At 42.6% G+C, this 26252-nt stretch overlaps 2 protein-coding genes across 2 annotated transcripts in view; one reads left to right on the plus strand and one right to left on the minus strand.

Annotated features, from left to right (window-relative positions):
- LOC140076200 (uncharacterized) overlaps positions 1-26252 on the plus strand; it is a 215350-nt gene that overhangs the window by 56163 nt on the left and 132935 nt on the right. The window lies entirely within an intron of this gene.
- LOC140075551 (uncharacterized) lies at positions 1055-13751 on the minus strand. The gene is made up of 7 exons (XM_072121631.1): positions 13667-13751; positions 12149-12151; positions 10036-12052; positions 9034-9134; positions 7183-7500; positions 6543-6660; positions 1055-1067 (listed from the first exon to the last, which is right to left on the minus strand). Exons 1-7 carry the CDS (start codon positions 13749-13751, stop codon positions 1055-1057), a joined length of 2655 nt encoding a protein of 884 aa, XP_071977732.1.

The following is a 26252-nucleotide window of genomic DNA, read 5'->3' on the forward strand; positions in this document are numbered from 1 at the left end:
AATTTGCTGCAACCACAGGTACAGAAACTACCTGCCTACCTGAAAGACACCAAACACGTTGTGCAAATTTTAGAGACAATTAAATGGGAAGAACATTTTCTCATTGGCACACTGGACGTCACATCATTGTATACCATCATTGAACATAATAAAGGACGCAGTGCTGCGGAACATTTTTTGAGGAAATCAGGATCTTTCTTAGACAATCAAATCAAATACATAGGGGAATGTATTTCATTTATCCTGACCCATAATTATTTTAAATATGATGACTCCTTTTATCTTCAAACATGGGGCACTGCCATGGGGACCAGGTTCGCACCAAGCTACGCCAATTTATATGTGGGGAGCTGGGAAGACCACCACATCTTCCCCACAGGCGGGCTTGCTGCGAACCTGGTCCTCTGGCACAGATTTATAGACGATGTGCTGTTTATCTGGTCCGGAGGAGAGAATTCGCTTCAACAATTTCTGAAAGAAATAAATAAAAATAATTATTTCTTAGAATTCACACCAATATACAGCCAGACAAGTGTAAACTTCCTGGATCTAACCATTTATATAGATGAGGGAAACATCAAAACTAAGACGTACAACAAGCCAACCGATAGCAACAGCTTCATATTGAAAACAAGCTGTCACCTCCCGATATGGTTAGATGCAATCCCCAAAAGCCAATACCTCCGTCACCGTAGGAATTGCACGGACATAACAAAATTTGAGGAGGAAGCTCAAACACTTCAGAAAAAATTCGAGGAAAAAGGCTATGAGAAGGCCCAATTAAAAACCACTGAACAAATGATAGCAAAGATGCATCGATCAAGTCTACTTGAAGAAGCAGATGGAGAAATACTGACTGACAGGTCCAGATATGAAGGACCAAACCATGTCTCTGATAAAAATCCCTATCATAACTCAATATACGCAAGATCAGGAAATCTTAAAGCGTATTGTCCAGCGCCACTGGAACATTTTGTTCCAGGATAAAATCATTGGACAACAACTACCAAAAAAACCCACATTCATTTTTAAAAAAGCCAGAAACATAGGGACTCTAATAGCCCCAACTGTAAAAAACAAAGTATCGGAAAAAAATGGAATACAGAAGAATTTCTTACATGCACAAGGTTTTTTTCCCTGTACCCGCTGCAATGCATGCAAAATCTCAAAAAGCAGAGAGATAATTAAATCCTTTGGCCCGAGTACATGTCCAGAACAATATAAGATAAAAAACCACATGAATTGCTCTACCAAAGGGGTCATATATTGCATTAAATGTCCCTGTAACAAACTATATGTGGGTCGAACCAAGAGGAAATTAAAAAACCGCATCAATGAACACAGACGAAATATTATAAAAGGGTCAGAAGAACACCCTCTATCGAAACACTACAAATTGTTCCACCAGAAGCAATTTGTGGGCTCCAAATTTTTCGCTATAGAAAAGGTGAACCAAAGTTGGAGGGGAGGAAATTACATCGCCCAGATGTCACGGACAGAAACCAAATGGATCTTCTCATTGGATTCATTAGCACCCGAAGGGCTAAACCAAGAAATAGAACTGTTTGCTTTTCTATAATGAATGCTTTGATACATATTTTAAAATCCTTTAAAATCCTTTTACATGATACATGATGCCCTTTGAACACAACATACATGGTACCAGCGTATATATGTCGTTGTAGCGACACCGTTATTTTTAATGCATAAGTTAGTTACGATTTTAACTTAAAAGTTTTGAATAAAGTTTTTTTTTTTTTTTTTTTTTTGACACTATTTTGACTTTGAAGTTTTAGATAAAGTTTTTTTTTTTTTTTTTTTTTCCCGCTATATAAACACACTATATGCACAGTGACACAAATTCCCTGAGGAAGAAGGCAGCAGCCTTCGTAACGCGTAGGAAGAAGTTTTGTCTTTCTGGACTTACCGTACCGGGTGACGTCACCACACGGATTGCAATCAGAACTGTGTATGGAGCAGTAGCTACCGGCCGGGGCTCTACTCCACGTGCAAACACTAGCGATCCTCAAGTCTATGAACATCCAGTTTGGATTACCTGTGGAAAGAAACCCCTCTGGACAACCATAATCGTGGACTTTACCATATTTCCGGATTCCAGCACCAAAAGGGACTGTATCCACTTCAGACCAGGAGGTTCGGTTTCCACCATCACCAGGTATCCACTTATATTTAATAGCAAATTACCATCTAGACCCCAAAATACCACATTTTTTATCACTTGTTAGAGTGTTTGGCGCAGGTACATTTTGTTTTATCAAATATTGAGATATGTTTTTATTTTTTAAATAATTTTAGTAAACATTTTTAGAATTTCTTTCCAGTCACAAAATCAGTATTGGTGCTGTATAGTAAACTTTTGTTAGTAACATTTGTATTTCAAAGTCTTGCTTTTTTATAACTGTATTATACAGTCAAGTACATACTATGATTGGCATTGCCAACATTTTTACTACAAAATATTGTAAAACTTTTAATTTCTTATATGACTTTTTAATTCTTCAATATATTTGTCATATCTTAACTCTTAAACAATGTCAAAGTGACAAAGACTCTTTTTCTGAGTTTACATTATCTAAAATAAAACATTATCACCCTTTTAAAGTAAAAAGTAAAACAAAAAATACAATGAAAAATACATTTGTTAAATTTAAAACATAAATTCTGGAGTCTGGTCACATTAATTAGCATCAATTATCTAAATTCTGTGGCGTCTTGAAATTTCAAGATTGTATCTGATGCCCTAAAATAAAAGGAACATTTTTATTTCTTAACTTTTTAAACATAAATTCCTTCATAAACTATAGATTTGAAGTTTTGTAGCATATAGACGACTTAGATTTTTTAAATTAAATTAAATAAAGGGTTCCATGCACACAAGCGCTTTATGAAAAAAAAATGATGGAAGCAAAGCCGTTTCGTTTAACTTTGTACTAGAGCGAAAAATACATTCTGTAAACAACAAAGAAAGGCAGCAAAAATAGAGACAGAAAGAAAACAAAAATAAGCCAAAAATTATTTCCCAATTATAAAAGCGACAAGAAACTAGAAGTTGAAAGTGCCAACCTCTGAGGAACAACATGGGGTCATGGTGGAGGGAGATGAGGAATAACATGGAGTCATGGTGGAGGGAGATGAGGAATAACCTGGGGTCATGGTGGAGGGAGATGAGGAATAACATGGGGTCATGGTAAAGGGAAATAAGGAATAACATGGGTTCATGCTGTAGGGAGATAAGGAAAGGGTCAATCTGTTCAATGTTTCTTTTTAAACAAAGGAAAATCCCCCAGATTGATGATATGAGGAAGAATAATGTAAATCCTCTAACAACCTTTTTTGTTTTTGCCTTTCCATTTTTTACTCCCGACTTTTAAAAAGCAATAACTTTTTTTATTTTTCCATGTAAAGAGCTCTGTTTTGCTTTGTTTTCTGCATAACAAATTGCACTTCATAGTGACGGTATTTAATATTCTATGCCATGTACTGGGAAGCAGAAATTTTTTTTTGAATGCAGTGAAAATGATGAAAAATGCATTTACGCCATTTTCTTGTGGGCTTGGATTTTACAGCTTTCACTTTGTGCCCCAAATGACAGGTCTACTTCATTATGTGGGTCAGTACGATCACTGAGATAACACATTTTTATAGGTTTTATAATGTTTTCATACATGTACAAAAATTAAAACCTGTAGGGAAAAAAAAAATTCATTTTGCCGTCTTCTGGCGCCAATAACTTTTTCATACTTTGGTGTACAGAGCTGTGGGTGGTGTTATTTTTTGTGACTTTTGATGAACTTTTCAATGCTTCTAATATTAGGACGGTGTGACCTTTTGATCACTTTTTATTGAATTTTCAAAATGGCAAAAAAGTGCCATTTGCGACTTCGGGCACTATTTTGCCTTACGGGGTTAAACGTAGTGACAAAACTGTTATTATATTTTGATAGATTGAGTATTTTCGGACACGGCGATATCTAATGTGTTTATGATCTTTACTTTTTGTTTATATTAATATGACTTCTAGTGAAAGGGGGGTGATTTGAATTTTAAGCTTTTTTTTACTTTAATTTTTTACTATTTTTAAGACCCCCTAGGTTACTTTAACCCTGGGTTGTCTGATTGATCCTAAAATACCAAGTTGTTTTTCACAAGTTTTGGAGTTCTGACATTTTACTAAATTATCTATTTATAACATTTCTATATAAATTGCGAAATTGTCTTATTTTTTAACCATTTCACCATCACATTCTGAACACAGAAACATCTGTCACATTGAGGGTCATTAATCTTTTTCTACATTTATTTTTCTTTTCATTTTCTCTTATATTTGCGACTTCTTTGGGTGCCTTTGTATGTGTGCGTCACAATTTGTGACTTTTCCACTTGCCTAGCAAAGTTTGCCTTGCCAGAGTTTAAAAAAAGTTGCAATAATCTCTCGGACTGGGCTGCCAGATATATATTACCATCTAAGATCAATCAAGCAAGTCCCAAACCAGGAGAAAACAGAAAAAGACACAGACAAATGTCCAGACTCAAGATGAATGACCCTTTTTTGTACACAATGCAAACTTTATATATTTACATCTCTGCACCCCCCATACATCTACATTCCCCCTTCTATGCCTCTGCCTGCCTATATCTCTAAATCCTTGCATCCATATTCTTCTACACCCTAAACCTCTACATCCCTACAGATGAGGAACAACATGGGGTCATGGTGGAGGGAGATGAGGAATATTCTGGGGTCATGGTGGAGGGAGATGAGGAATAACCTGGGGTCATGGTGGAGGGAGATGAGGAATATTCTGGGGTCATGGTGGAGGGAGATGAGGAATAACATGGGGTCATGGTGGAGGGAGATGAGGAATAACATGGGGTCATGGTGGAGGGAGATGAGGAATAACATGGGGTCATGGTGGAGGGAGATGAGGAATAACCTGTGGTCATGGTGGAGGGAGATGAGGAAAGGGTCAATCTGTTCAATGTTTCTTTTTAAACAAAGGAAATTCCCCTGACTGCGTAACAAATTGTACTTCATAGTGACGGTATTTAATATTCTATGCCATGTACTGGGAAGCAGAATTTTTTTTTTGAATGCAGTGAAAATGATGAAAAATGCATTTACGCCATTTTCTTGTGGGCTTGGATTTTACAGCTTTCACTGTGTGCCCCAAATGACAGGTCTACTTCATTATGTGGGTCAGTACGATCACTGAGATAACAAATTTGTATAGGTTTCATAATGTTTTCATACATGTACAAAAATTAAAACCTGTACAAAAAAAAAATTCTTCATTTTGCCGTCTTCTGGCGCTAATAACTTTTTCATACTTTAGTGTACAGAGCTGTGGGTGATGTTATTTTTTGTGACTTTTGATGAAGTTTTCAATGCTTCTATTATTAGGACGGTGCAACCTTTTGATCACTTTTTATTGAATTTTTTATATTTTTCTAAATGGCAAAAAAAGTGCCATTTGCGGTTTTGGGCACTATTTTCCATTACGGAGTTAAACGCAGTGACAAAACCAGTATTATATTATTGTAGATTAGGTATTACCGCATTCGAAAATGCCCAATCTGTTTATGATCTTTACTGTTTATTTATATTAATATGACTTCTAGTGAAAGGGGGGTGATTTGAATTTTTAGGTTTTTTAATATAGCTTTTTTTTTACTTTTATTTTTTACTATTTTTAAGACCCCCTAGGTTACTTTAACCCTAGGTTGTCTGATTGATCCTACCATATACTGCCATACTACAGTATGGCAGTGTATGGGGATTTTGTACATTATTTATTGCATTGTGTAGTTAAAACGGGACGCAAAACGAGACAGCCTCGGATCTTTGTATGACCCAAGGCTGTCCTGGCAACTGATTTTTACCTCCGATGACTTTACAGGGGGGCAGTAATCAAATCTAATATGGCTGAGCCCATGCTCCCCTAGGGCCTCCGGAAGCCTTACCAGAGGCATTTACAGGTCAGTACTGCCACCGATCGCTGGTGTTACCGGTGGGTGTTTGCTGCAATATGCAGCAAAGGCCCACCTTGCATGGAGAGGGCTCAGCCCATCTCGGGATGAAGTGCAATGTCACGTCAATAAGACTAAAATAGACCAATCACTGGGCCCAGGTGGGACATACCCTGTATACTACATAACTTGATAGATCTTTTTTTTTATATATATATATTTGAAGATTCCTTAACCACTTATGGATGCAGCATTTTTTTCTTCATTTTTCGCCCCCACATTTAAAAATCCGTAACTTTTTACATATCTTTTACATTTCTTTGTGTACAGAGCTGTGTGAGGGCTTATTTTCTGCATAACAAATTTTACTACTCCATTACATTATTTATAATATCATGGCTTGTACTAGGAAGCTGGAAAAAAATTAAAATGTGATAAAATTGGCAAAAAACCCCCCACATTTGTGGCACTTTCTTGTGGGATCAGTTTTTACGACTTTCACTCTGGACTCCAAACGATACATCTAATTTACAGTTACACTATAAAATACTTACTTTCCTGTGTGAATTCTCTGATGTTTGTACAGATGTGATTTTTTAGCAAAACATTTGCCACACTGTGAACATGAAAACGGTTTCTCCCTTGTGTGAATTCTCTCATGTATTACGAGCACTGAATTATTAGCAAAACATTTGTCACAATGTGAACATGAAAATGGTTTCTCCCCTGTGTGAATTCTCTGATGTCTAATAAGATTTGATTTAAGAGTAAAACTTTTGTCACATTCTGAACATATAAATGGCTTCTCTCCTGTGTGAATTCTCTCATGATCAACAAGAGTGGATTTTGTAATAAAACATTTCCCACATTCTGAACATGAAAACGGCTTTTCCCCTGTGTGAATTCTCTCATGTTCAACAAGCTTTGATTTTTGAATAAAACATTTGCCACATTCTGAACATGAATACGGCTTCTCACCTGTGTGAATTCTTTCATGACGAACAAGACTTTCTTTTTTAATAAAACATTTACTACATTCTGAACATGAAAATGGCTTCTCCCCTGTGTGAGTTCTCTCATGGTCAATAAGATGTGATTTCTTACTAAAATATTTTCCACATTCTGAACATGAAAATGGCTTCTCCCCTGTGTGAATTCTCTGATGTGCAAGGAAATTGCTTTTAAAAGTAAAACTTTTTCCACATTCTGAACATGAAAATGGATTTTCAGGAAGATTACATTTAAAAGTCATAGATTTTCCACATTCAGAGCTGGTGGATGCTCGTAGATGTTGATTTGTTCTTCTGTATCCTCTTTTTTGACCATTATTCTGTGATGTATCAGAAGAGGTGTCCAATGTAATAGGACCAGATAATAGATTGTTGCAATGAAGGTCTGAGGGTAAATCCTTTCTGCTGTTGTGTTCTTTATATGTATCTCGTGTGATCCCACAATCATCAGCTTTAATATCTGAAGATATCAGATGTTCCTCTAAGCTCCTGGTAACATCATCTGCTGAGAATAATAGTAATAGGTTAATTAATAATGGAGTTAATAACATCTCTAATGATATAAATACAAAAAATGTGAAGAAATGGCAGCACAGTCCTTTAACAAATAAGATGAGAGCGGCTGCTATCCGGTAAACGCTTACCCACAGAGTAAGGTAAATAATTGTAGTAATACGGAAGCTCTCCAAAACTTGGAAAAAGGTTTTTTATTCCATCTCTAGCCGACTAGATTTGGAATAAAACACCTTGGGGGACATTATTCATAAGTTTTTAGACTGTTCTTATTGGTTTTTTGTGCAGTTTGTTAATTTGGCGCATTTTTGCGACATTTTCTGGCGCACGGCACAGTCCGGCACTTAGTGGTTCTGAGTGCCTGCAACTTGTCTGACATAGTGAGCGGCTGCTAAACAGATGTTTGCTCGGCATCTATCACTATTTTGTACCTAAAAAGCAACTAAAAAGTTGCAAAAATGCCCGTACTCTGAGCAGCTGCACTTGAAAAAAAATTCAATTTTCATTACAGAAAGCAAAGGTTTTTGCTTCCCAAATGAAAAATGACCTCTGTGATTTCTGCTAGTTGCACCTCTACATTCCTAGCCTCTTGCAGCGGCGGGGCTATCATATGATAAATATGCCCCTATGGCATAGATACATGTTACATGTGTACATGTGAGTTGTACATGGGTCTCTTATACCCCTTGGTCTGCCCCCTCTTATCTCAACAACCTCCCCCATGTAAATGAAGGGTGTTGGTCCCACTTCCTTATCAGCCAGGCTGATTTTTTATGACACTCTGATTGTTCTCCTTTGTTATGGGTTTATTATCCCTTCCCACCAAAGAAAGGCCAGGATGTGTCTTTCTTATGAAACTAGATAACTTCATTTGCAAATCTTTACTAGGAAAAATGTCCCCCTGTGATTCACTACTGATTCCACATCCTGAACAATAGGGAATGCAAATCCATGCAGACAAGGTGTCTCCAATGACCATGTGACAGTGTCCATGTGTCATGGAGCAGGAACATATTATACAATAAGGTGTTATTTACATCCATATTAGAAGACTTTGCTTAGGAAAATAAATATGGACATCAACATCCAAGGTAATAAAATTTATATCTACCATCCTGCTGCGTCTGACCAGAAGATTGTGTGAGAGTAATGGTCAGAGCTGATATTCTGATGTGTGTATAATTATATAAACATATGATTAGGATGCATATACATGAACACAGCTAAGCTTCCATATTGTCTGCTAATGAAGTGCTGTATCATCTTACCCCAGTAATTTATCTTGTCCTCAGAATACATGTAGAAGGCCAAGGACATTCCATGATGTTATTGAGGCACTCGGGGGGGGGGGGGTGCATTTATTATGTTCATTTACCACACAGACCATCACAGTCCACCAGGGCTTTTTGTTTCATAAAAACTTTCTTTATTTTGGCAGCTTTAAAACTTGGACATCATATTTCGTTAAAGTCGGTAGGAGAAGATGTATAAGATGATAAAGGAGACTCTCACCTGGACCCACCACTGGTCCCAAACTGGAACTCCCACCAAGACATGACCAGGTTAGCCAATGAGGGCGAATATTTGTCCCCCAGTGGTTCTCCCTGGATCTGTAAATAATATCTACCAGAAAACATAAAATAATTATGTGACATGAGATGGTAAGTGACCTGCAAGATGAATTCACATAATCTTTCATTAACTGAGCCAATGCCCGAAATAACGGGTCTCATGGGGTTAGGGAAGACCCATTTATGTGTTTTGGGTAAACTGTGTATGATGGAAATAATGGGCTCACACAATGGGCTTTAAACAATCCAGTTGGGTTGTGTGGCAGTTCTCTGTGCACCTTGATGTACTACATCTGAAAGCATAGACATCATTTCAGAGCAATACATGTCTATATCCAAAAGAACCACCGTACCCCCTTTATCCAACATCTTTATAACTACATTAGAGCAATCTCTAAGTTCAGACAGAGATGTAAAGTGTCTTTTGGACAGATTTCTTTTATGGAAGGAAAACTCCTCATTATGTGGAGTAGATAAATCTTGTTTAATTCTGTTTTGAAACGTATCCATAGAGGGTGTACGTGATTATAACCCATCATAAATATGGGGCAGCAAGACAGAGAATAAGATCTGCCAAAAAAGCCAAATAAAGAAGAAAAGAAGAAAAGCCAATAATAAATTCCCTTGTGTTCCCACTCAGGCAGAACATCAGCTGCTCCTTTATCCGAGCTCCTCCACATTTTTCTCTCTTATTCTGATTGTGTTATATAATTGTACAAGTTCTCTAATCCAATCTGAAGTTTATTAGTTATTGCATCTCATACAACTCAACATCAAACTCAATTACAAATGCAGATGTTCAATAAGTACAAGACTTCTCCCCTTGTGGCTCCTCTCATATGTAAAAAAAGGAAAATGTTTGCCACATTCTTAACATTAAAATGTGTTTTTCCTGTGTGAGAGACGTGTTTAGAGATGGGATTTCATTGCAAAACATTTGTCACATTGTTTACACAAACTGCTTCTCCCCTGTGTGAATTCTCTCATGTTTAACAAGATCTGATTTCCTAATAAAACATTTTCCACATTCTGAACATGAAAACGGTTTCTCCCCTGTGTGAATTCTCTCATGTTTAACAAGATGAGATTTATGAAAAAAACATTTGTCACATTCTGAACATGAAAACGGCTTCTCCCCTGTGTGAATTCTCTCATGTTTAACAAGATCTGATTTCCTAATAAAACATTTTCCACATTCTGAACATGAAAACGGTTTCTCCCCTGTGTGTACTCTCTCATGCTGAACAAGATCTGATTTTTGAATAAAACTTTTACCACATTCTGAACATGAAAACGGCTTCTCCCCTGTGTGAATTCTCTCATGTTTAACAAGATGAGATTTTTGAAAAAAACATTTGTCACATTCTGAACATGAAAACGGCTTCTCCCCTGTGTGAATTCTCTCATGTTCAATAAGTTTTGATTTCTGACGAAAACATTTGCCACATTCTGAACATGAAAACGGCTTCTCCCCTGTGTGAATTCTCTCATGTTTAACAAGATGAGATTTTTTTAAAAAACATTTGTCACATTCTGAACATGAAAACGGCTTCTCCCCTGTGTGAATTCTCTCATGTTCAATAAGTTTTGATTTCTGACGAAAACATTTCCCACATTCTGAACATGAAAATGGTTTCTCCCCTGTGTGAATTCTCTCGTGCTGAACAAGATCTGATTTGTGACGAAAACATTTGCCACATTCTGAACATGAAAATGGCTTCTCCCCTGTGTGAATTCTCTCATGTACAAGAAGATTTGATTTTGAAGAAAAACATTTGTCACATTCCGAACAAGAGAACGTCTTCTCCCCTGTGTGAATTTTCTTATGCTTAAAAAGATGAGATTTTTGAGAAAAACATTTCCCACATTCTGAACATGAAAACGGCTTCTCCCCTGTGTGAATTCTTTTGTGCTGAACTAGATTTGATTTTTGAATAAAACATTTGCCACATTCTGAACATGAATAAGGCTTCTCCCCTGTGTGAATTCTCTCATGTTTAACAAGATCTGATTTCCTAATAAAACATTTTCCACATTCTGAACATGAAAACGGTTCCTCCCCTGTGTGAATTCTCTCGTGCTGAACAAGATCTGATTTTTGAATAAAACTTTTCCCACATTCTGAACATGAAAACGGTTTCTCCCCTGTGTGAATTCTCTCATGTTTAACAAGATGAGATTTTTGAAAAAAACATTTGTCACATTCTGAACATGAAAACGGCTTCTCCCCTGTGTGAATTCTCTCAGGTTCAATAAGTTTTGATTTCTGACGAAAACATTTGCCACATTCTGAACATGAAATCGGCTTCTCCCCTGTGTGAATTCTCTCATGTTTAACAAGATGAGATTTTTTTAAAAAACATTTGTCACATTCTGAACATGAAAACGGCTTCTCCCCTGTGTGAATTCTCTCATGTACAAGAAGATTTGATTTTGAAGAAAAACATTTGTCACATTCCGAACAAGAGAACGTCTTCTCCCCTGTGTGAATTTTCTTATGCTTAAAAATATGAGATTTTTGAGAAAAACATTTCCCACATTCTGAACATGAAAACGGCTTCTCCCCTGTGTGAATTCTCTCATGTTTAACAAGTTTTGAATTCTTAATAAAACATTTGCCACATTCTGAACATGAAAACGGCTTCTCCCCTGTGTGAATTTTCTGATGTGTGAGGAGATTCCATTTAAGAGTAAAACATTTGTCACATTTAGAACAAGAAAATGTCTTCCTGGTTGCAGTTCTTAGATGCTCGGCTGCTCTGTGGTGGCTCCTTTTTGGACTTTTAGTCTGTGTTGTATCAGAAGAAGTGTCCAATGTAATAGGATCAGGTGATAGATTGTTGCAATGAAGGTCTGAGGGTAAATCCTTTCTGCTGTTGTTTTCTATACATGTATCTTGTGTGATCCCACAATCATCAGCTTTAATATCTGAAGATATCAGATGTTCCTCAGAGCCACAAGTAACGTCATCTACAATATAAGGTTGAATAACAAGTTGATCAATAACAAAGTTAATAAATCTGTAATGATATAAATATTTATAACATTTTATGTATCATATCTCACCCTCTAAGATAAATCAAACAAGTCCAAAACCAGGGGAAAAAAAGACAGACAAATGTCCAGACTAAAGATGAATGACCCCTAATTTGTACATATTTGAAGCTTTATATTTCAATATATCTACATCTTTGCACCCCCACACTTGTACATGACTGTACCCCTACACCTGTATATGACTACACCCCTACACCTGTATATGACTACACCCCTACACATGTACATGACTGCACCCTTACACCTGTACATGACTGCACCCCTACACCTGTACATGACTGCACCCCTACACCTGTACATGACTGCACCCCTACACCTGTACATGACTGCACCCCTACACCTGTACATGACTGTACCCCTACACTTGTACATGACTGCACCCCTACACCTGTACATGACTGCACCCCTACACCTGTACATGACTGCACCCCTACACCTGTACATGACTGTACCCCTACACTTGTACATGACTGTACCCCTACACTTGTACATGACTGCACCCCTGCACCTGTACATGACTGCACTCCTACACCTGTACATGACTTTACCCCTACACCTGTATATGACTGCACCCCTACATCTGTACATGACTGTACCCCTACACCTGTACATGACTGCACCCCTACACCTGTACATGACTGCACCCCTACACCTGTACATGACTGCACCCCTACATCTGTACATGACTGTACCCCTACACCTGTACATGACTGCACCCCTACACCTGTACATGACTGCACCCCTACACCTGTACATGACTGTACCCCTACACCTGTACATGACTGCACCCCTACATCTGTACATGACTGTACCCCTACCCCTGTACATGACTGTACCCCTACATTTCTGCACCTCTTTACTCCTACTGCTGCATTTTTATTTTTATGCAGTTGAGATGCATTTTTTTACTGCAAACTGTGAATGTACAATGAAAATCATACATTCGGTAAAAAGCACAATGGGGTCTTCATTATCGACTTTCAGAAGGGCCCACAATTTGGGCGCCGTTAGTGAATCCACCACTTTTCCAAAATGTTTTATGGCGCACAATTACAGCTGCAGAAAACTGGTGTAAGGAGTTCTATTGGCTCCAGATTTATGAAGCCAGGAGCACAGTCTTCACAAATCTGCCACACCCTGCGGGCGCTCACTTTTCTTACACTGAGTGCACCAGTTTTTTCTGGTGAACTCAGTTTAACGGGTGAGCAACAGATTCATGTAAGACTTCCGTGTCACAATCCTTTTACAAACACTTCATAAATACAAGTGCAATCGCTAAGAACTCACGAGACCAGCTTTTAGCTGCAATAATTTTGCGCCAAAAATTGTACCCAATAGAGACGGAAATATCTCAAATTCACAAGCAGTGCCACAATTTTGCGCCCATAAATAGAACAAGTCATGAGAGTCAGATAAACACCAATAATGTGGCGGCACTATCACTATTTTTCCGTTTCAAAGGATTTATAAATGTCCCCTATTTTGTGGTAGTGGATATAGGCAGAAATAATGTGGTAGAGTACTCACCATCCTGGGGGTCCCTGGCTCCAGCGTCATGTCCTCCTTCCCAGGCTCCATCCTCTGCACATATCTGGATCAGTTCTCTCTCCATTCTGTGTCTCAGTCCCTCAGTCCAAGCTCCTCCAGTAAGATCTTCCACCAAGAAGTTCTCCTCATGTGAGTTGTGCTTGGGTTTCTTATACCTCTTGGTCTGCCACCTTTTGTCTCAACAACCTCCCCCATGTAAATGAAGGGTGTTGGTCCCACTTCCTTATCAGCCAGGCTGATTGTTTAAGAGTGTTTTGTTTTAAGTGTTCTCCTTTGTTATGGGTTTATTATCCCTTCCCACCAAAGAAAGGCCAGGATGTGTCTGTCTGATGAAACTAGATAACTTCATTTGCAAATCTTTACTAGGTGAAATGTCGCCCTGTGATTCCCTACTGATTCCACATCCTGAACAATAGGGAATGCAAATCCATGCAGACAAGGCGTCTCCAATGACCATGTGACTGCCCTGCCCTGGAAATGGCTTCATGGAGCAGAAGAATATCATACAATCAAGTGCTTTTTATGTCCAATCAAATATTGAGATATGTTTTTATTTTTTAAATAATTTTAGTAAACATTTTTAGAATTTCTTTCCAGTCACAAAATCAGTATTGGTGCTGTATAGTAAACTTTTGTTAGTAACATTTGTATTTCAAAGTCTTGAATATTCCCTTGTTGATAGCCAAAGCACCCTGAGGTCTGTTTCTCAGCGCATATCGGAGGAGGTGGAGGTGGAGGAGGATGAGGAGGAAGAGGAGGAGAATGTTGGCGAGACACAAGAGGGGACCATTGTTGAGTCCTTCACTGTTCAGCGTGTATGGGCAGAAGAAGAGGAGTTGGAGGAGTTGGAGGAGGAGGAAATGGACAGTCAGGCGCATATGGCAGATTTCATGCTAGGCTGCCTATCCCGTGACCCTCGCGTTCAAAGAATTTATTCCAGCACCGATTACTGGGTGTTCACTCTCCTGGACCCACGGTACAAGCAAAATCTTTCCACTCTCATCCCTGCAGAGGAAAGGAGTGTGAGAATGCATGAATACCAGCAGGCCCTGGTGCACAAGCTGAAACAGTATTTCCCTTCTGACAGCGCTAGCGGCAGAGTGCGTAGTTCTGCGGGACAAGTAGCGAGGGAGAGTAGGCGAGCAGGCAGCTTGTCCAGCACTGGCAAGGGTACGCTTTACAAGGCTTTTGCCAGCTTTATGTCACCCCAGCAAGACACTGTCACCTGTCCCCAGTCTCGGCAGAGTAGGGCTGATCTTTACAGAAAGATGGTGAGGGAGTACGTAGCTGACCATACCATCGTCCTAAATGATCACACAGCTCCCTACAACTACTGGGTTTCAAAGCTGGACATGTGGCACGAACTGGCGCTGTACGCCTTGGAGGTTCTTGCCTGCCCTGCCGCTAGCGTCTTGTCCGAGCTGGTTTTCAGTGCAGCTGGTGGCATCATCACCGATAAGCGTACACGCCTGTCGACTGACAGCGCTGACAGGCTGACGCTTATTAAAATGAATAAAGGCTGGATTTCTCAGAATTTCCAATCTCCACCAGGTGAAGGAAGCTCAACCTGAATAATTGATCCACTCCTCCTCCTCATTTTCCTCCTTCTCCTCCTCTTTGTACAGTAAAGCAGAGGAAAATGGCTATTTTTTGACAGGGCCCACTGGCTCTTGCTATACTACTTCATGCATTTAATTTTTCTGGAGGGCCACCTACCCGGTCCTCTGTTTGAAACAATTTTTGTGAGTGCCACATACAGGCACTCAATCTATTCCATTTTTCTGGAGGGCCACCTACCCGGTCCTCTGTTTTAAAAAATTTTTGGGACTGCCACATACAGGCACTCAATCTATTCCATTTTACTGGAGGGCCACCTACCTGCTCCTCTGGTTTGAAGAATTTTTGGGACTGCCACATACAGGCACTCAATCTATTCCATTTTACTGGAGGGCCACCTACCTGCTCCTCTGGTTTGAAGAATTTTTGGGACTGCCACATACAGGCACTCAATCTATTCCATTTTACTGCAGGGCCACCTACCTGCTCCTCTGGTTTGAAGAATTTTTGGGACTGCCACATACAGGCACTCAATTTATTCCATTTTACTGGAGGGCCACCTACCTGCTCCTCTGGTTTGAACAATTTTTGGGACTGCCACATACAGGCACTCAATCTATTCCATTTTACTGGAGGGCCACCTACCTGCTCCTCTGGTTTGAAACATTTTTGGGACTGCCACATACAGGCACTCAATCTATTCCATTTTACTGGAGGGCCACCTACCTGCTCCTCTGGTTTGAAAAATGTTTGGGACTGCCACATACAGGCACTATCCAAATTAAATTGTCTCCATAGCAGCCTCCACACGTTGTCTCCATTGCTACCTCCAAAAGTCGTCCATATAGCTGCCTCCATACATCGTCCCTTTATCAAACGAGGTGTGTCAGGCAGAAATTTGGGTTGTTTTCATGGATTCCACATCAAAGTTGTTAACTTTGTCGCCACCCTGCTGTGTTATCCACAAAATATACTGGCAAACTTTTACCATTTAGGGATATTATTTCAGCGCTTCTTGCGCATCTGTTTACATTCCCCTCACCCGGCATATCCTAAACTTATAAGAACGCTACTACACTTGATCTTATACAAAAGGTTCTTAGAAGTGCTGTTTGGGGAGTAGCCTAGAGACAGGGGCTTGGATTGGCGAAAGCTCGCCTGGCAGCGGAGCGCCAGCTCCATGCGCATCATGCGCTTCTTGCGCATCTGTTTACATTCCCCTCACCCGCCATATCCCAAACTTATAAGAACGCTACTACACTTAACTTGGTGCAGGCTGGGACCGAGTCTGACCCTGGGGCTGGTCATATACTGCCGACGCAGAGAATTGCGGGGCCTACCTCGGTCCAGGTCTCAAAGGCCTACTATACCTCCTCCCACCCCTCCTCCACCTCCTCCTCCTCCGAATTACCATCCGTGGGCATGGCGCCATCAGTCGGTAGCTCTAGGCACAGCAGCAGTGCCGTCGCTAAGCGACAGCAGGCGGTGCTCAAACTGCTGAGCCTAGGCGATAAAAGGCACACCGCCCAAGAGCTATTACAGGGCATTCCACATCAAAGTTGTTAACTTTGTCGCCACCATGCTGTGTAATCCACAAAATATACTTGCAAACTTTTATCATGTACCGATATTATTTCAGCGCTTCTTGCGCATCTGTTTACATTCCCCTCACCCGCCATATCCTAAACTTATAAGAACGCTACTACACTTGATCTTATACAAAAGGTTCTTAGAAGTGCTGTTTGGGGAGTAGCCTAGAGACAGGGGCTTGGATTGGCGAAAGCTCGCCTGGCTGCAGAGCGCCAGCTCCATCCCAAGATCCAACTAACATAGTTGCAGCACCTTTAATCTACTACTAGTTCACTGCCTCCATAATAATAATAATCTTTATTTATATAGCGTCATCATATTCTGTAGCGCTTTACAAATCATAGGAAACAAATACAAATGTAATGTAACAGAGCACAACATTTGTATGGAACAACAGGAGTGAGGTCCCTGCTCGCCAGAGCTTACGGTTTATGAAGATGATGGGGTAACACGAGGTAAAAGAATATTTAATGGTCAAGCCATTCTTCTTAGGGAATAGAAAAAAATATAATAAATGGAATTGCTGTCGCTTGAAACACTCAGCCGTCATCTTATATACCAGGTCCAGGGTGAATGGGACTGCAGAGAAGTCTGGTGCCTGTTGGTTGCTGGATAACAGATGGGAGGACGACACAGGACGGGTTAGTAGAAGAGTTAAAACTTCATACAGTTAATGAGTGTTATAGGCTTGCCTAAAGAAATGGGTTTTAAGAGCACGTTTGAAACTTTGGAGGTTAGGTATTAGTCTGATAGTCCGGGGCAGAGCATTCCATAGAATTGGTGCAGCTCTAGAGAAGTCTTGGAGACGCGAGTGGGAGGTCCGCACTAGGGTAGAGGTTAATCTAAGATCACTGGCGGATCTAAGAGCACGGGTTGGGCGATAGACTGAGATAAGAGAGGAGAGGTAGGGGGGTGCAGCATTATACAGAGCTTTATGGATGAGGGTTATTATTATTTTAAACTATTCGAAAGGAGACTGGCAGCAAGTGCAGCGACTGGCATGAACTGTAAGCATACATGGTCCCCTTATCAAACGAGCTGTGTCAGGCAGAATTTGGGGTTGTTTTCATGGCTTCCATGTTAACTTTGTCGCCACCCTGCTGTGTAATCCACAAAATATACTGGCAAACTTTTATCATGTAGCGATATTATTTGAGCGCTTCTTGCTCACCTCCTTTGGTTCCTCTCTGCCACCCATTGGTTTGAAGCCTGAGTCCATTTAGGGTATGTCGCCATGCCACTCTGTAGCCTGCCGCTGCTGCCGCTGCCTCTGCATGCCGTCCCCTATAGTGTCAGGGTCAATTATTGGATGTTTTAGATGCTATCTAGCTTCATTCTGTCACTCTGTCATGGCCATGCTGTTGCCCATAATTTTGGCATAATGGTGCGATTAGGCAGCCTCAGAGGCATCCATGCATGCTGCCCCTGCTGTTTCCTGTCCATTTCCGTGGTGTTTCCATCCTTTTCTGAGGTTCCCAGGTGTTTGGCCAAGCTTCCCTGTGCAGAGCCTTGGTCCCCTTGAAAAATGCTCGAGTCTCCCATTGACTTCAATGGGGTTCGTTATTCGAGACGAGCACTCGAGCATCGGGAAAAGTTCGTCTCGAATAACGAGTACCCGAGCATTTTAGTGTTCGCTCATCTCTAATAGTGATCCATCAATTAAATTCTATATCTGGGACTGCCACGTGTGCACACTATATGGCCTACAAATGGATCCCCACTAGAGATGAGCGAACATACTCGTCCGAGCTTGATGCTCGTTCGAGCATTAGCGTACTCGAAACTGCTCGTTGCTCGGACGAATACTTCGCCCGCTCGAGAAAATGGCAGCTCCCGCCGTTTTGCTTTTTGGCGGCCAGAAACAGAGCCAATCACAAGCCAGGAGACTCTGCACTCCACCCAGCATGACGTGGTACCCTTACACGTCGATAGCAGTGGTTGGCTGGCCAGATCAGGTGACCCTGGAATAGACTAGCCCCTGCCTGCGCTGCTCGGATCATTCTGTGTCTGGATGCCGCTAGGGAGAGAGCTGCTGCTGGTCAGGGAAAGCGTTAGGCTGTTCAATTAGAATAGTGTTAGGCAGGAGTGATTCTACAAGAACCCAACAGCCCTTCTTAGGGCTACAATAACGTTATACTTTTTTTTTTTTTTATTTGCAGCTAGTACCATATTGTGAGGAATTTGCAGGGGGACTTGCTACCGTTGTGTTTAGCTCTTAGTGACACACATATCCACCTCAAACACCAAAGTGGGAAAATTTATTAGGGGTTTGATTTCAATTAGGCACAGTCTGCCATTTACTTTTTATTTTATGTTTATTTTTTCATAACTCAGCGTCATCTCATCTGGCATAGCAGTGTGCTTTCATACTTGGCTAGAAAATAGCCATAGGAGAATCCAAACGGCTTACTTACGCCTACAATATCGTTATATATATTTTATTTCTGGTTGATCTGCTGGTGGCTGTCCTTGCTGCAGTGCATCTACTACCAAATTGTGAGGAATTTGTAGTGAGACTTGCGACCGTTGTGTTTAGCGCTTAGTGACGCACATATCCATCGCAAAGACCGAAGTGGGAAAATTTATTAGGGGTTTGATTTCAATTAGGCACAGTCTGCCATTTCCTTTTTATTTTACGTTTATTTTTTCATAACTCAGCGTCATCTCATCTGGCATAGTAGTGTGCTTTCATACTTGGCTAGAAAATAGCCAAAGGAGAATCCAAACGGCTTACTTACGCCTACAATAGCGTTATATATATTTTTTTTCTGGTTGATCTGCTGGTGGCTGTCCTTGCTGCAGTGCATCTACTACCAAATTGTGAGGAATTTGTAGTGAGACTTGCGACCTTTGTGTTTAGCGCTTAGTGACGCACATATCCATCGCAAAGACCGAAGTGGGAAAATTTATTAGGGGTTTGATTTCAATTAGGCACAGTCTGCCAGTTTCTTTTTATTTTACGTTTATTTTTTCATAACTCAGCGTCATCTCATCTGGCATAGCAGTGTGCTTTCATACTTGGCTAGAAAATAGCCATAGGAGAATCCAAACGGCTTACTTACGCCTACAATAGCGTTATATATATTTTATTTCTGGTTGATCTGCTGGTAACTGTCCTTGCTGCAGTGCATCTACTACCATATTGTGAGGAATTTGGAGTGAGACTTGCGACCGTTGTGTTTAGCGCTTACTGACGCACATATCCATCGCAAAGACCGAAGTGGGAAAATTTATTAGGGGTTTGATTTCAATTAGGCACAGTCTGCCAGTTACTTTTTATTTTATGTTTATTTTTTTAATAACTCAGCGTCATCTCATCTAGCATAGCAGTGTGCTTTCATACTTGGCTAGAAAATAGCCATAGGAGAATCCAAAACGGCTTACTTAGGCCTACAGTAGCATTATATATATTTTATTTCTGGTTGATCTGCTGGTGGCTGTCCTTGCTGGAGTGCATCTACTACCATATTGTGAGGAATTTGTAGTGAGACTTGCGACCATTGTGTTTAGCGCTTACTGACGCACATATCCATCGCAAAGACCGAAGTGGGAAAATTTATTAGGGGTTTGATTTCAATTAGGCACAGTCTGCCATTTACTTTTTATTTTACGTTTATTTTTTCGTAACTCAGCGTCATCTCATCTGGCATAGCAGTGTGCTTTCATACTTGGCTAGAAAATAGCCATAGCAATAGGATAGCATCGTTTGGTTTTAAAAACTAAAAAACACAAAAAAAAAAAAATTAAAGTTATAACTTTCATTTTCAAAATGTTTAACCCGAGGGCTAGGGGTAGAGGACGAGGGCGGGGACGTGGGCGTCCAACTACTGCAGGGGTCAGAGGACGTGGTCCTGGGCGGGGTGAGACACCACCTGCTGATGAGGGAGCAGGGGAACGCCGCAGATCTACACTCCCTAGGTTCATGTCTGAAGTTACTGGGACTCGTGGTAGAGCACTGTTGAGGCCAGAACAGTGCGAACAGGTGATGTCGTGGATTGCCGACAATGCTTCGAGCAATTTGTCCACCAGTCAGTCTTCCACGCAGTCCACCCATGTCACCAAAATCGGCACTCCTGCAGCTCCTGCACCTCAGCCTTCTCCTCCCCAGTCTGCCCCTCCCAGGAAAATTTGGCATTTGAACCGGCATACTCTGAGGAACTGTTTTCTGGACCCTTCCCACAGTCACAAACCACTTGTCCGGTTGCTGCTGAGCAATTTTCCGATGCCCAGGTTTTCCACCAGTCGCAGTCTGTGGGTGATGATGACCTTCTTGACGTAGTGGAAGAAGTGTGTAAAGAGGTGTCCGACGATGAGGAGACACGGTTGTCAGACAGTGGTGAAGTTGTTGTCAGGGCAGGAAGTCCGAGGGGGGAGCAGACTGAGGGATCGGAGGATGATGAGGTGACAGACCCAAGCTGGGTTGAGAGGCCGGGTGAACACAGTGCTTCTGAGACGGAGGAGAGTCCTCGACCAGAACAGGTTGAAAGAGGCAGTGGTGGGGCCAGACGGGGAGGCAGGGCCAGAGCAGGTGCATCAGCGCCAAATGTGTCACGTAGTGAAGCTCCCGTGGCGAGGGCTAGATTTTCAGAAGTCTGGAGGTTCTTTAAGGAAACACCGGATGACCGACGGACTGTGGTGTGCAACCTTTGCCAAACCAGGATCAGCAGGGGTTCCACCACTACTAGCTTAACTACCACCAGTATGCGCAGGCATATGAATGCTAAACACCCCACTCAGTGGCACCAAGCCCATTCACCTCCGGCCGTGCACACCACTGCTCCTTCCCCTGTGTCAGCTGATAGTCAGCCCCCTGCCCAGGACCCTGGCACAAAAACCCCATTGTCGCCTCCACGATCCTCCACAGCATCCACCAGCGTTCAGCTCTCCATACCCCAGACGCTGGAACGGAAACGGAAATATAGTGCAACCCACCCGCACGCCCAAGCCCTTAATGTCCACATCTCCAGATTGCTTAGCCTGGAGATGCTGCCCTATAGGCTAGTAGAGACCGAGGCCTTTCGCAACCTCATGGCGGCGGCCGCCCCTCGGTATTCGGTCCCCAGCCGCCACTACTTTTCCCGATGTGCTATCCCAGCCCTGCACCAGCACGTGTCAGACAACATCATCCGTGCCCTGACCAACGCCGCTTCTGACAAGGTCCACCTGACCACGGACACGTGGACGAGTGCTGCCGGGCAGGGCCACTATATATCGCTGACGGCACATTGGGTTAACTTGGTGGAGGCTGGGACCGAGTCTGACCCTGCGGCTGGTCATATACTGCCGACGCCGAGGATTGCGGGGCCTACCTCGGTCCAGGTCTTTCAGGCCTACTATGCCTCCTCCTCCTCCCACCCCTCCTCCACCTCCTCCTCCAAACTACCATCCGTGGGCATGGCGCCATCAGTCGGTAGCTCTAGGCACAGCAGCAGTGCCGTCGCTAAGCGACAGCAGGCGGTGCTCAAACTGCTGAGCCTAGGCGATAAAAGGCACACCGCCCAAGAACTATTACAGGGCATCACGGCGCAGACTGATCTGTGGCTGGCACCGCTGAACCTGAAGCCAGTTATGGTTGTGTGTGACAACGGCCGTAACCTGGTGGCAGTTCTGCAACTCGGCAGACTGACACATGTGCCATGCCTGGCCCATGTGTTAAATCTGATAGTTCAGCGTTTCCTCAAGACATACCCCAATCTGTCTGATTTGCTCACGAAGGTGCACCGCATCTGTGCGCATTTCAGGAAGTCCAGCACAGATGCTGCCACTCTCAGGGCAGCGCAGCGCCGCCTCCAACTGCCCGCTCACCGACTGTTGTGCGACGTGCCCACGAGGTGGAATTCAACATTAACCATGTTATCCAGAGTTTACCAGCAGCGCAGAGCGATTGTAGACTGCCAGATGTCAACTTCCACCAGAACTGGTAGTCAGGCCAGTCAGCTTCCTCAAGTCTACAATGAGGAGTGGACGTGGATGTCTGATATCTGTCAGGTGCTGAGTAACTTTGAGGAGTCAACACAGATGGTCAGTGGCGATGCCGCCATCATCAGCCTCACCATCCCGCTGCTTGGCCTGTTGAAAAACTCTCTGATCAGCATGAAGTCGGAAGCTTTGCGCTCGTCACAAGAGACGGGGGAAGAAGATTCCCTTGTTGATAGCCAAAGCACCCTTAGGTCTGTTTCTCAGCGCATATCGGAGGAGGTGGAGGTGGAGGAGGTTGAGGAGGAAAGGAGGAGAATGTTGGCGAGACACAAGAGGGGACCATTGTTCAGTCCTTCACTGTTCAGCGTGTATGGGCAGAAGAAGAGGAGTTGGAGGAGTTGGAGGAGGAGGAAATGGACAGTCAGGCCAGTGAGGGGAGTGAATTCTTACGCATTGGTACTCTGGCGCATATGGCAGATTTCATGCTAGGCTGCCTATCCCGTGACCCTCGCGTTCAAAGAATTTATTCCAGCACCGATTACTGGGTATTCACTCTCCTGGATCCACGGTACAAGCAAAATCTTTCCACTCTCATCCCTGGAGAGGAAAGGAGTGTGAGAATGCATGAATACCAGCAGGCCCTGGTGCACAAGCTGAAACACTATTTCCCTTCTGACAGCGCTAGCGGCAGAGTGCGTAGTTCTGCGGGACAAGTAGCGAGGGAGAGTAGGCGAGCAGGCAGCTTGTCCAGCACTGGCAAGGGTACGCTTTACAAGGCTTTTGCCAGCTTTATGTCACCCCAGCAAGACACTGTCACCTGTCCCCAGTCTCGGCAGAGTAGGGCTGATCTTTACAGAAAGATGGTGAGGGAGTACGTAGCTGACCATACCATCGTCCTAAATGATCACACAGCTCCCTACAACTACTGGGTTTCAAAGCTGGACATGTGGCACGAACTGGCGCTGTACGCCTTGGAGGTTCATGCCTGCCCTGCCGCTAGCGTGTTGTCCGAGCGGGTTTTCACCGATAAGCGTACACGCCTGTCGACTGACAGCGCTGACAGGCTGACGCTTATTAAGATGAATAAAGCCTGGATTTCTCATAATTTCCAATCTCCACCAGGTGAAGGAAGCTCAACCTGAATAATTTATGCACTCCTCCTCCTCCTCATTTTCCTCCTTCTCCTACTCTTTGTACACTAAAGCAGAGGAAACTGGATATTTTTTGACAGGGCCCACTGGCTCTAGCTATAGTACTTTATGCATTTAATTTTTCTGGAGGGCCACCTACCCGGTCCTCTGTTTTAAACAATTTTTGGGAGTGCCACATACAGGCACTCAATCTATTCAATTTTTCTGGAGGGCCACCTACCTGCTCCTCTGGTTTGAAAACTTTTTTGGACTGCCACATACAGGCACTCAATCTATTTCATTTTTCTGGAGGGCCACCTACCTGCTCCTCTGGTTTGAAAACTTTTTTGGACTGCCACATACAGGCACTCAATCTATTCCATTTTTCTGGAGGGCCACCTACCTGCTCCTCTGGTTTGAAAACTTTTTTGGACTGCCACATACAGGCACTCAATCTATTTCATTTTTCTGGAGGGCCACCTACCTGCTCCTCTGGTTTGAAAACTTTTTTGGAATGCCACATACAGGCACTCAATCTATTTCATTTTTCTGGAGGGCCACCTACCTGCTCCTCTGGTTTGAAAACTTTTTTGGACTGCCACATACAGGCACTCAATCTATTCCATTTTTCTGGAGGGCCACCTACCTGCTCCTCTGGTTTGAAAACTTTTTTGGACTGCCACATACAGGCACTCAATCTATTCCATTTTTCTGGAGGGCCACCTACCTGCTCCTCTGGTTTGAAAACTTTTTTGGAATGCCACATACAGGCACTCAATCTATTTCATTTTTCTGGAGGGCCACCTACCTGCTCCTCTGGTTTGAAAACTTTTTTGGACTGCCACATACAGGCACTATCCAAATTAAATTGTCTCCATAGCAGCCTCCACACGTTGTCTCCATTGCTACCTCCAAAAGTCGTCCATATAGCTGCCTCCATACATCGTCCCCTTATCAAACGAGGTTGTTTTCATGGATTCCACATCAAAGTTGTTAACTTTGTCGCCACCCTGCTGTGTTATCCACAAAATATACTGGCAAACTTTTACCATTTACGGATATTATTTCAGCGCTTCTTGCGCATCTGTTTACATTCCCCTCACCCGCCATATCCCAAACTTATAAGAACACTACTACACTTAACTTGGGGCAGGCTGGGACCGAGTCTGACCCTGGGGCTGGTCATATACTGCCGACGCAGAGGATTGCGGGGCCTACCTCGGTCCAGGTCTCAAAGGCCTACTATACCTCCTCCTCCCACCCCTCCTCCACCTCCTCCTCCTCCGAATTACCATCCGTGGGCATGGCGCCATCAGTCGGTAGCTCTAGGCACAGCAGCAGTGCCGTCGCTAAGCGACAGCAGGCGGTGCTCAAACTGCTGAGCCTAGGCGATAAAAGGCACACCGCCCAAGAGCTATTACAGGGCATTCCACATCAAACTTGTTAACTTTGTCGCCACCCTGCTGTGTAATCCACAAAATATACTGGCAAACTTTTATCATTTACCGATATTATTTCAGCGCTTCTTGCGCATCTGTTTACATTCCCCTCACCCGCCATATCCTAAACTTATAAGAACGCTACTACACTTGATCTTATACAAAAGGTTCTTAGAAGTGCTGTTTGGGGAGAAGCCTAGAGACAGGGGCTTGGATTGGCGAAAGCTCGTCTGGCAGCGGAGCGCCAGCTCCATGCCAAGATCCAACTAACATAGTTTTAACTGCAGCACCTATAATCTACTACTAGTTCACTGCCTCCATACATGGTCCCCTTATCAAACGAGCTGTGTCAGGCAGAATTTTGGGTTGTTTTCATGGCTTCCACATCAAACTTGTTAACTTTGTCGCCACCCTGCTTTGTAATCCACAAAATATACTGGCAAACTTTTATCATTTACCAATATTATTTCAGCGCTTCTTGCGCATCTGTTTACATTCCCCTCACTCGCCATATCCTAAACTTATAAGAACGCTACTACACTTGATCTTATACAAAAGGTTCTTAGAAGTGCTGTTTGGGGAGTAGCCTAGAGACAGGGGCTTGGATTGGCGAAAGCTCGCCTGGCAGCGGAGCGCCAGCTCCATGCCAAGATCCAACTAACATAGTTTTAACTGCAGCACCTTTAATCTACTACTAGTTCACTGCCTCCATACATGGTCCCCTTATCAAACGAGCTGTGTCAGGCAGAATTTTGGGTTGTTCTCATGGCTTCCACATCAAACTTGTTAACTTTGTCGCCACCCTGCTGTGTAATCCACAAAATATACTGGCCAACGTTTATCATGTACCGATATTATTTGAGCGCTTCTTGCTCACCTCCTTTGGTTCCTCTCTGCCACCCATTGGTTTGAAGCCTGAGTCCATTTAGG

This window comes from Engystomops pustulosus, chromosome 8 (genome assembly GCF_040894005.1).
Source record: "Engystomops pustulosus chromosome 8, aEngPut4.maternal, whole genome shotgun sequence".
Lineage (NCBI taxonomy): Eukaryota > Metazoa > Chordata > Amphibia > Anura > Leptodactylidae > Engystomops > Engystomops pustulosus.

What these genes read in the sequence shown, in the direction of transcription:
- LOC140075551 (XM_072121631.1), bottom strand. Translation starts at nt 13,751, where the DNA reads ATGGAGAGAGAACTGATCCAGATATGTGCAGAGGATGGAGCCTGGGAA. An exon ending in ACAGGGGAGAAGCAGTTTGT is followed by an intron (nt 9,135 to 10,035) that starts GTAAACAATGTG and finishes GTTTTCTGGTAG; the next exon opens with ATATTATTTACAGATCCAGG. An exon ending in GTTCCAGTTTGGGACCAGTG is followed by an intron (nt 7,501 to 9,033) that starts GTGGGTCCAGGT and finishes TATTCTCAGCAG; the next exon opens with ATGATGTTACCAGGAGCTTA.